Consider the following 12,514-nt stretch of genomic DNA (forward strand, 5'->3'; position numbering starts at 1 on the left):
TTCCTTGTCTAGAGCAATGATTTCCACTTTTTCCTTTCCCTATGATGAAAAATGATCTCCTTTTTAGTCTGGACAATACCACTTGATTGCTGTTCTTGTGCAGTAAGTATATAACACTTGAAGTGTGTAATCATAAGAAGATCTTTAGAAAGAAAGCCACTTTACCAAAGTATGATAGACTTGTATGAGTTTTACTGTGAACCTTTTATTCATCTCTCTCCAAAGTTGAACCATCTTAATTATTCAAAATCAGTTGCACTATAGATTGTTTCTGTACATACAAAATACACATTGTTCTTTATTGCAATACAAGAGCAAATTTGTGAAATTTTAAAATGCTGTTCCATTGGTCAAAAGAAAGCAATATTAGATTCATTGTATCATTTACTGTAATGTTCATTATAACTTTTTAGTATTCTTGACCTTAACAACTGAAAGAGCAAAGATATTTATTGAATGGTTAAAGATGGAAACCAAGGTAGGTCCACTCTGAATACTTTGAAGAGTCACACCTTTATTTCTCATAATAAATTACATTTCCTATGAGACTGTAATGTTCAAATTCCATTGAAAATCCAGATCCTTTTGCTTTCACCTTTTTCCATGGCTACCAGTAGAAATACTAGTTGCCATTTGCTTACTGGTATTTTTTCAGTACTGTATATGTTTTAAATTTTTACTAACTGAGTATGAGTGACTGTATATGTAAGTGTTTACACACACACGACTGAAAGGAAATAATTTAATCTAAAATAGAAACAAGACTTCATGGATCAGCTACCTGTAATAGTCAGCTGGATTTCAGTATTACAGGAGACACGTTCTCAAACTGAGGGCCTCTTAACCTAGTTGTTGACAGATCTGTATCTCACATAAATGTTACCCCCAACTTTCCCACATTTAAGTAGTAGAACTTCATCAAAACTTTAGCTTATGGCAACCCCATCTTATAAAGTTGTGTAATCCTTATAAAAATATTTAAAGGGAAGCAGGTAAAAGCTATGTGTGAAAAGCTGAGCAATGACAATGTTACATTGGCTGTTTTCATACAGAAGCATTACAAGTATTTTAAAATCATACACAAATGCAGGCTGGTTGGTTGGAAGGAGCCTCTGGAGGTCCTGTGGTCCAAAGCCTTTGAGCAGGACTAATTTCATATTTAGATTGGGTTGTGCAGGGCCTTAGCCAGCTCAATTTTGAATCTAAGGATAGACATTCCAACACCTCTCTGGCCACCTGTTCCAGTGCTGAATCACTGTTTTTTCCTTATCCTGTGTGAGAATTTCCTGTGCTGCAACTGGTGACTATGGCTCCTTTTTCTTTAGATGTGCATTTCTGAGAAAAGTCTGGCTTCATTTTCTCTATAGCTATTCGCTATATAGTTGAAATGAAAAACTAGATCCCCAGTTAGCTTTCTCTTCACCAGGCTGAAAATGCCTGGCTTCCTCTGCCTCTTCTTCAAGTGTTTCATTTTATTTTCATTCTCAAATGGCATGACAATATGTATATTCTTTTTCAGATATGAATATGTTTGTGTGTCTGTGTGTGTATATATATATTCTTTTTCATAGAAACAGATCCAGTGCGCTGGATGTGACTAGCATGGTGTTGCCGTACCAATACCAGCATCATAGCTAATTAACCCTGTCTCTTTGCATTGCTGACTAGACCAGACATTGCTTTCATTGAGTGCCTCTTCAGGGAGCTCGGTACCATGTTATATTGCAAAGTGGATGTGTGTTACAAAATTTAGACAAGAATGGAAGAGATTTTAGAAATGATAAATGGGTGGCAATTGAAAAGCGTCACTCATTCGCTATTCTTGCAACCACTATCACTGTAAATAGAGACAAGGAGGAAGCTGCAAAAAGAAGAAATAATCGGTTCACGCTCATTTAAGACTAAAACTGTCTGATTTTCCAGATTTAAAATACTGAACAACATTTGTTTTTAACAAGGATTTTAAGGTAATATATTTACCAATAGGAAAATATACAACATCAGAAAAAGTTTAATCAATATTATTGATTAAAGAAGTTAATTTAAATTTCTTAAATGTGTGTTCCTATCAGAGTTCTCAAACGGAGTTAAAGGTTTTTGCAACAAAATGCCCACTAATTAACTGTAAACCATTTTTGTTACAGAGATTAATTGATGTTGTCAATTAATGGACTCATTTTCAGCTTTTGTTGGATTTCTATGTAAGCACAGATGGAGAACTCAATTGAATGTGTTATTATTTATACAGATGGAATTCTATGCTTAGTTCATATATAATACAGCCTTAGATAAAGTCTGTTATATGGAATAGAGTTTTAGCATAATCATGATACAATAATTATCAATAGGGCAACAATTGTGATGTTGAGAGGTTTTGACCGTTGTGTGATTTGCTTTGTAGACAGTAAGGCTACCGGATCACATCATGAAAATTTTAATCCTATCTGTTTGAGTGTTAACTTTCTAAATAATTTGTTGAATCAATAGATATTTCCCAGTAGAAGGTGATTGATTATTCATTACAGGAGCACAGTATTCAAAAAAGTATCAAAGGTCTTTTTCTAAAATATTTTCAATGAGTTGAAGCCTTAGTCTAATTTAAATGAAATGTTTTAAGTCAACTTGTAAGTAGGGTTTAGACATCTGAGTCACATTAAATGTTCTAGAAAAATTTTCCCAGCAGGAGCGGAGAAGTTGTATGATAACTTTCCAGGAACTAGTCACTTTAATTTTCTTCATATTAATTATACTTTCACATTTTAAAATTAAACTTAAAATTTTGGAAGTGCAAGCAAATAGAAATTTGAACTGTGTTGGAACATGAGGAGCCAAATAGGTGCATGTGTTATGTCTTTAGACATTAGCATAAATGGAGCCTGTTGTTTTGTACCTGGTGAGTATCGCTATATTTTTGCACTGTCCAGCATTTACGTGGTGTATTTTGAGGCAATGCAGAATGATGTAAGGAAAAGATCAAAGGACAGCTTCGTACAGGAAAAGTTATTTTGTTTAAAAGAGTTGACAAAATTATACTTTCTTCCTTCTCAGATTTTTCTGACTACTTTTTGAATAGTCTCTTGCCTCAGCAGGGTGAGATATATTTCAGTTTGTTTTGATTTGGCAAAGATACAACACAGGCATTAAAAAAAACTTTTTGTATGTGCACATTGGATCCTGTTTTACAATGAAACTTAACATTTTGCCAGTGTTCCAGTGGTGATGTTCATATGCGGATACATTAAGTGGAAATTTTCCTAAGTACACCATTTCTTAAAATTCCATTAGATTTTCTAGTTTGTGATAATAGAGAATAATATGAAATGGCTTTAATAAGATTTAGAAATATAATAGAGGAAAGTAGAGTTTATCCCTGGGAGCAGATGTCTGCATGTGTACACAAAGGCGAGGGAGAAAGCTCTCTGTTGGTTAAACAATGGCATGCTGTTAATTTTTTCTTTTATTTTTTTTTCTTTGACTGAAGAATCCTAGGAAACTTCTTGTTAAAAATCGTTCTGCAAATGTTAAGATTCTCAAACAAATCTTGGAAATACCATAGTTATGAGTTTCTGTGCACTTTTCTCTGTGCCCTTCCATGTAAATAAATGTGTGCACGTGCTGAGCATTAGGTATATAACTATGTGTTATACATCTGGGAGCAGGTAGCATACGTCTGGGAACAGAAGGAATATTGCCCCTGTCAATGTGTGTGATGGATACTGAATGGTATTGAATGGTAATGCTAGCACTGGGAGGAACAGTGACTTCATATCTAGGGACCTCATCAGCTTTTGCTCTTTGAGGGAGTATGCAGTAAAAGGCAAGGCAGATTTCTGCTAGAATTGAGGCAGTCACATATTTACTGCCAATGATCAAACACTGAAAGTACATTAATTCAGACAGTGGGATACAAATTAGTGTAGTGAGGCTAATTAGCACTTCAAGAAGTGTTCCTGCTACTATTTGTGCTGGTTTTGACTAGGGTAGAGTTAATTTATGAATTTGCATGATTTTAAATCCAAGCACCATGCTTTAGCTAAACCAAAGCCACAAACTCAGTAGAAGAATTCATTAGGTGGAACCTTATAATCTGTCTTGCACATAAAATCAGAGATCCAGCAGTACAGAGGGAAACAGGAGATCACTTCTCTGGCCTCCACAATTTCAGCTTATAAACATAGTCTTTCAACCATTGCCCAGCAATTCTTTTCTATCTGACCCCTTGTTCAGTACGCTAAGTAACATGTTTGTGTGTTTGAAAGGTCTTTTTTTTCCCTAGCACTGTAAAAATCTTGGGTCATCCAATTAAAAATATTATTATTGCTGCTTAAAAATTTTTACTTCCTCTAAATAAGCCAGACAAGACTCTTCAATTTCAAAATACTCATTTGTTTCTTCTGTTCACACAGAAGGTAAATGTTCGGGTTTCTCAGCAGGTTCTGCTAGCACACATTTCTGCACTCACGGCAGATCTTAATGATGTGCGGAGGTCTGTATATTTGGATCTTGATGCTAACCAAAACTTTCTACTCATAACATGTGCTGGAATCACTTAAGAGATCTTACAAAGACTTGACTAGAAAATTTTGAGGGTTTAGTCATATATTCATTTATATGTGCTGTTCAGTCCCTTGCAGTATGCTTATCCACTGAAGGGCGCGCTGAATGTAAACTACTATGTCAGAGAGAATACATTAACCAGAGACTCAGATATGTTGCTATGGTGTGAAAAATATTTAGTTTTACTAGCAATCTTTGTTCATTTTATTAAATGTGTTCTTAGGAAACAATCTTAACAGAAAGGTTTTTAAATTATTTGTATAAAATGTTGATACCCTTTGACAAAACAAGGAGCAAAAAATTTTCTTTTAGATTAGTTGAAACTAATAGAGGCCTGACAGTTCCTCTGCGTGCCATCACATACTGGAAAAGTTCAAAACGAACTTAAAAGAAACAGGCAAAAACCCCTCACAAATCTTAAATCTGAAAGACAAAGCCAGAATACCTGATCAAACTTGGGAAAATTGTCAAGATGTCTGACTCCCCACTTCCGTTAAAACTCCATTAGAACAGGTGAGCTTTAGAGGGTGTTTTGTATGCCACCAATTCTATTATTTCACGTTACACAGCTTAGGACTTACTATGGAAATGTTTTTTCTGTCTCATTTATATGTGAGAGCTTGAGCACCTAAACAGATACATGTTTCTCTGTGGTAGGAGGGAAATATATTTCAAACAGAGAAGGATCAGACTGTTTGAAGTTGCACTTATTGGTGTCTATCCTCTGAAATGTTTTTTTTAAGAAAAACAAAATACTAATGAGCGAATAATTGTACATAGAAGCACATTTCTTTTTCTAAATTAGCTGAAAACGTTACAGAACAGTAACTATGCAAGTGATTAGTAGGTTAGAATGTTGCAGTTAGTTTTATATGTGCTAGCGCTTCTTTTGCATTAAATTCTTGACCTTTATTTAAGACAATAAAAACAAAGCTGGAGAATAGAGTACCACCACAATTTGATCCTCTTCTACATTTTTCTGAGATACTTTTGTCTCAAAAAGCCTCCCACCCCATTTCGTGGCATTTCCCTCTCTACTTGATGCAAAGGCTTTTGTATGAGTCAACCCAGCTTTGTCTAGGGTTTTAGGGCTTGAACCTTTATTGTGTTGCTGTCATTGAAAAGATCCATTTACTTGCAAGGTTGTAATAAGCACAATAGCTGTAGATGGCACTGATATAATGAAGGTGGTAAAGGTACCTGCAGTAAATACGTAACTAAGTTGCATGTAATAACAAGAGAGTATAACCAAGTCCTGCAACAGTGTCTAACGGGGACACAGAAGCATCTCCTCTAACTTCTTAACTTGCCAAGTTGTTTGTGAGTAAGAAAATGTAATAAAGCAAAACCAAACTAAATAATGAGGAACTTATGTAGCACTTGCTGAGTGATTTAAATTTATGCTTTTTATCTGAAGTTTATTAGATTTTATTGCGGTATATAGGCCCAAGGAGTGTAGCAGACTTCTGCACTGTAAAAAAAATGGATCCTCTCGTACAGAAATTTGTGGTTATTTAATGCTACATTGAATTCATTTGTGGTATGGGTTCAAATCCTCTTTGAAACAGAAAAGATAAGGGTTCTAAAAAAACCTGCTCGAATAGTAACCCTCCTGTCAAAGCCTGCATTATAACAAGAAAATGAAATAGCAAGTTTGGCAGTATAACCTGCCAGGCTGGGAGCAGGCGAGGGGTGGGGGCATGCTCAGCAGCTTGCACAGTGGCATAACTCATGGGGGATAGTGTCAGTGACAGGTTTATAGGAATTCATGGTGTTGATACTTGGTTTCACTGTCAGGATGATTCCTTTAAATGCTACTGGTGTGTTCTGGTGAGTAAATAGTTAGTAATTTACTGTTATCAACGTTAAACTATTTCTGGTTTTGCACTTGCTTTAAAAATGGTGCTTAAAAAATTCCAAGTCCTGTCTGATTGACACTGAAATACCCTTTACGTGGAAGTTTGTTTATGGGCAGTGATTCTTTTGACAGATTTACAAGTGTCTGTGGAGTTTTAAAAGACTATTGCCCAATAGGCATTAAGTGAGAGACATTCTATTTTGTAAATATTTTCACTTATATTGGGGATTTTTAAAGAACTTTTGAGCCAAGTACTGCATTAAATCTGAAGACAGTGGCAAACTGATAATCAGCAGTTTCCAGCTTTGTTTTAATGTTTTGCTAATGGTTTCCATTTCTGTGGCCAAGATTTGCCGTCGGTGAAGCATGATGTACATCCAACAATTTCTAAGGGCTTTTCAAGTACTATTGCACACTTGCTTTTTCTTTTTTCTTTTTTTTTTTTTTTTTGCAATAGCTCATTTAGAAATAAACAATGTTTGAAGTAGCTTATTACATTTAATTTCACTAATATAAAATGCATACCAAGAAAATGAACCAAAAGTTTATTACATTCAGGTTGTTTGTTTTCTCAAATTATTAATTTGGAATGAGATGGTGAGAGAAGAAGTGTGCATGTGCTGTCAGATTCCTCAGAATTCCTTCAGATTCCTCAGAACTTCAGAAAGAATTTTTTTCAGAAAGTTTTTCAGAATTTATTTCGAAGAAGGAATGCATAATAGGATGCTTTACCACAGAATCTTTCTAATAAAAGCCTTGCTAAAATAATTTTCTTTTTTAAAAAAGAAAGGGTTTATATTGTAGTGAATATGAGAACAAAATATAAGAAAATCATGCAATGGTCCCTCACACATGTTATATAGCATTTTTAGCAAAGATGATCAGGGCAACTGATGGAACAGGACTTCTCAGTTGTAATTTTTTATGTAATTTTTGGCATGACTTGATAACTTTATGGTTTTTTAAAGGAAAATTTTTCAGGTAAATTTCTGAGTAAACAAACAAACAAAAAAGAACTTACATAACAGGAAATTCAGTGAATGTTTGTTATCAGAAACCTCTATATTATGTTGTGCAGAGCTGAGTCAGGTCATACAGTTGTATGATAGCCTTTCACCAGTATTACAAATTACAACTGCCATTTTAATCAAAACCTTTGATTTAGCCCTGTCATGAAAATCTTTCTCTTCTGTCATGTGTGTCTTTATTTGTATCTGATTTGTGATTCCTTTGAACAGACTTCCAGCATTCTTTGCTATATCTATCCCCAGGCAAATGTGGTGATGTTCCAGAGTTCTTCAGCCTAAAAGCTACATTTAGTTGGTGGTCCTAGCCTTCATTTTCTTATAGGTATTGGACAAGGAATCATTATTCTGCATAGGACTTTTCATTATTGAAGGGAATACTGAGACTGGCGAGATTTCAGCAGGAATGCAAAATTTTTGACACTGCAGTTCAAGCTGAAGTTCATGACTGCCTTCTGCCAGTGACTCCATACCTATGTGATGTGTCTTATTTTTAACATTAGCAAGTAAATAAATTCAAGTTTTATTCAGATATTTCACTGCAGTTAACTTTAAATGGAATTAGTTAACCTCCAGTTGCCCAGATAATTTTTTGTTTGTTTGTAGACCAAAAGTAAAGGTTATTGAGTGAAGTATAACAAGTTAAAGGATTAAGCGCTGTAGGGCAAACATGTTGCTTTTGTGATTAACAGATTTTCACATCATAACCCTTGTCCTTGATTCCTTTAGCTCAAAGCTAAAACTTTCTCGGAGCTCTTCAGTCTAGTTTGACACTTACCTGAAAGAACTTCAGGAAGTAAGGGGATAGATTTTAGTTTTAGATAAATATCATCTGGATAAACATCATCAGCAGACAGAATCGTACAAAGGTCTCTTTTTAAGGCTTTCCAGAGTCTGCCAGCATTTATTTGACTTCTTTTGTCTCTTTCAGTTTCATTGTTTCAAGATGACTTAAGCAATGCAAACTGCTGTCACATTTTACCTCATCTCATTTCAAACTTCTAGAGTTTTAATCAGGACCCTTGATTCACTTATTCTGTTCCTTCTACCTCATTTGCTCTTCTGTACCTGCCTTCTTGCTCTTCCTCTTCTCTCATGCCAAATGTTGATCTTCTTGTTAAGGATGTTAGGATTCTTCTTAAGAATTCACTATCCAAAACAGCTTTTTCTCTATACACTGGTACTTCTTGTCCATATTTTCCTGTAGCTTTTGTCTTCTGATTAAGGTTAATGTTAGTCATCTTTATTAATAAAAAAGTCTATTAAATTTCTTTTTAATTTAGAAGCAATTCATTTTAATCTTGGTCATTTAAACATTTACATGGGACTTACGTGAGTAACCTTTCCAAATCTTGCGTTATTAAAGCTTGTAGGAAGCATCTAGGAAGATTTCAATACTCCAGACAGTGTATTAGCAACACTATATGTTTGGGAAAATGCCTTTCTAGAATATGTTAAGAGTATGTTTAGATACTACTGTAGCTACAACTCATCATATTATGATACATATTCATAGAAATCTACATTTGTATGGATTTATAAAAATCTAGTTATATAAAATCATTATAAAATAATTATTGGCTTGCAATTGCTGCAACCTTAAATGATTGTAATAATCATGTGCATTCTATAGTCACTGTGTGCCAATTGCCTGAACATTATGTGTACTAACACTTTTGCGCTTTAGTCATTTTATACTTATCTAAAATAATTTCTAGGTATTGCCTTATATGATTTTCTGTAGATTTGTTTAAACACAATGAAAATGCACAAATCTGTAGCTTCTGCTTTGTTAAAACTTCCAGTCAGAAACTTGACAATACTGTCTCGGTTATTTTGTTAGATTTTTTCCCCTATACAATTGTAATATGTCTGTCTTCTTCGAAAATAAAGTGTTACAATTTGCTTGAATATCTGTAGAAATCTTCTAACTCTACAAACATAAATGTTAAGTATACATTCATTTCATTCAGTGTATCATAACAGTCATGGAAAGTTCAAATTTTTACTGGTGAAGAGGCATGTATCATGAAAAAATAATCTTTAAAAGTTGCATGAACTCCCTGATTGCTGATTTGTTTTGCTTTATTTAATTTATTAATGACACAGAACTGAGCAGCTTGTAAAAGACTTCTTTTCCCCATCTGGTACGTTCAAGTCAATGCTCCATTCTGCCTACTGTCTGGCATACAAATAAATATCCATTAACTTTTCTCTGAACAGTTTCAAAGGTCCATCTTATGCTACAGGTTGAAAGACTAGAGATTAAAGATAAACTTTATAGCGTAGCCTGGGTCATTTTACTTGAGCTCTGGAGCTCCACAATAATGTCATGGTCCACAACCTACATGAGTTGTGGAGGGATGCTAAATTAAAATAAACACTTAGATGGGAACAAGTATCTTTTCAGCATTTTTCTGTAACAACTGCCCAAAAATATTTCTGGTCTCAATTAATTGAAAAGCTGTCTTTTTTAGTAAGTCCTGGTGGTCCAAGGATATTTTAGGTACACTACTAGTCGTACAATAAATTGTATGCATCCCATTGACTTTTTTCATGGTGCTGCAAACTAACATGACATTTTAATTACAAATCCTCAACTTCTGTTTTCATGGTTGTGCATTAATTTTTGCTGCAATAAATTGAATTATATAGTGGTGGTAGCAATATTATGTAAAATATGGTTCATGCAGCCAAACTGTAACTCTCAGGTTTAACTCCAAATTAAATTTCCATCTAAATTTAGCTTCTTGGGAATGAAGAGTTATGGGAAAAATAAAAATCTTACAGTAGTTCATAAATTCAGTTGCTAAATGGAAGGCAATTGCATTTTGATTTCTAACAGTCTCAGTTCATCTTTAATGTGGAATGCTGGAATCTGCAAAGTTTACTAGAAGTTCTAGGAATGTCAAAATTCATTGGTAACTAACCAGGAGGTTTTAGAAAGTGACATGGCATCAGGTCTTAAAACAACAGGTAGATTAAATAGTAAACAAATTGCAGTTAGATGTAAGTTAACTTTTTTACAGACTTCTACTATTCATATCACGGCCTGGAATTTGAATACCTAAGTAAAGCTGAATTCCTGCATCTGTGTTAGGAAACATGGTTGAGGATAGGATGCCTGGCACTGACTGACTGAAATCAGTCCAGATAGAAGGCATCCTCCACTCACCACAGAAACAAAGTTTAGTCTTTTAAATACCATCTAGAGCAGGGGGTCCTCAAACATTTTAACCAGGGGGCTGGCACGCAGATGAAGTGGCAGGCAGCCATCTGTGGCTGCTTGGTTTCCCCCCCCACCCCCCGGCGGGGGGGGGTCTGTAAATACCGGGGGCCGGATTGAGGACCCTGGGGGGCCGTATCCGGCCCGCGGGCCATAGTTTGAGGACCCCTGAGCTAGAGTTTGTGTGTGAGGCAGTCTGTGTTAGTGGCAAGTCTCAGCAAATACCTGGACTTTTAGGACAAAGTCATTACTAAAGACGAATTCCACTCTTTAAACACGTATAGAATTTTCTATTTGGTATGCTAGACTAGTGTGGTATTTTTTATTTTAACATAATTGCTGGATTCCTTAATGCTTATTTATTTCCATTTCCTTTAAAGTCTTGGTGACTAATTTAGGTGTAGCCTTCTACAGTGTTGATATCTACTTCTGGTAGGCAAATTATGTCACAAACTTTCTTTCAACTTCTTTTTGTAGCCTCTGAAAAGCAGATGAAGTTAGTTTGCAAAGAGTCTTCTGAAGAGCATCTCCAGCCCTTCAAGGAGAAATTAGAGGAATTCTTCCAGAAAGGTAATCACAGTTGAAAGAAAAAAATATTGCTAAATAATGTAGTGGTTTGAAGGTTGTGCATAACATAAGCTGCATTAAATATCTGTTGCCACTGAAAATATCTATCATCTGTTATGGATTATGTTCCTGATGTGCCTAATATATACTAAGAATATGAATAATATTTATGTAGATCTTGGACATCACTTGTCAAATATAATTAATCTCACTCAATTCCTATTTGTTATTTTCTGCTTTTTTCTTTATCATTTTTTATAATCAAAATGGAAAAGATATTCATCATAGACCAAATTTATCAGAGAGAATATAAACCCACAGGTTTATAAAAGACTAGAACGAAAAATACCCTTCTAGAGAAAGCCCACATATATACATGAAGTAATGGTATCTTTTGTCATAGTGTGGTCTTATGAAGTAACTAATTCAGATTTAAAGATTTTTGTCTTGTGTGCAACAGAAATAGGCATAAGGAAGTGATTTACCAGGACAGAGTACAGAGACAACAGGGGTGAGATCCAAGGTCCCATTTGATCATCAGTTCAAGACAATGTAAACGCAGGTTTCTGTTGAAAAGACAGTTCTGCTCCCTCCTGTTTCCCAGATTATGTGTTCCCTGTTACCTGCTTCTGCCAGAAGCGTATCTCTGGAGCTGTGCAAAAATAAATGAGGGAATAGATTATTTCCCCGCCCTCTGCCAAATTGTAGGAGTACAGACTACTCGGGTAATCAGAGTAGAGTGTTGCATTTCTGATGACTATATTAAGAACTGTTAAGAATTAAATATTACCAAAGAACTAGTATTTGTCACAGAAACTGTGAACAGTTTAACAATTTACTGTTTTGGTCACAAATCCAATACACAGTACCATACAAGCTGCTATGAAAAAACTCCACCCCAACTAAAAGCAGCAGCAGGAGTAGCAAATGCGTACCACCACAGTCCCAAAAAATAAAGGCAACACAGTACCCTAGTTTCTCCTGCAGAGCTGAGCTACCTAATTTCTGATGAGTAGAATACGATAAAAATACCCAGTTGATCTTGGAAGAAGATCAGTTCTGCTTTAGAGAAATTGCAATTTAATTGCATGTTATCATTTCAAATAGAAAAACATATTCTTCCATATTTTTGACCTGTTTATGCCTATTGATGTTGAAATTGAGATATCTGTCAGCCTAACAGAAAATTTTGCCCTTATGTCTGTAAATAATGTATATATTTAAAAAAAAAAAAAAAAGAGAATACATTTTTGCACAGTGTCCTGGGACAATGAGTTCTTC

At 34.9% G+C, this 12,514-nt stretch overlaps 1 protein-coding gene across 1 annotated transcript in view; it reads left to right on the forward strand.

Annotated features, from left to right (window-relative positions):
* Positions 1 to 12,514, forward strand: part of LOC119151193 (formin-like) — a 148,306-nt gene that overhangs the window by 90,186 nt on the left and 45,606 nt on the right. The window contains exon 13 of the mRNA XM_037394815.1: positions 11,144 to 11,236. Coding sequence (XP_037250712.1) covers positions 11,144 to 11,236 — 93 coding nt within the window. The remainder of the gene's footprint in view (positions 1 to 11,143; positions 11,237 to 12,514) is intronic.

The sequence above is a fragment of the Falco rusticolus genome, chromosome 7 (assembly GCF_015220075.1).
Source record: "Falco rusticolus isolate bFalRus1 chromosome 7, bFalRus1.pri, whole genome shotgun sequence".
Lineage (NCBI taxonomy): Eukaryota > Metazoa > Chordata > Aves > Falconiformes > Falconidae > Falco > Falco rusticolus.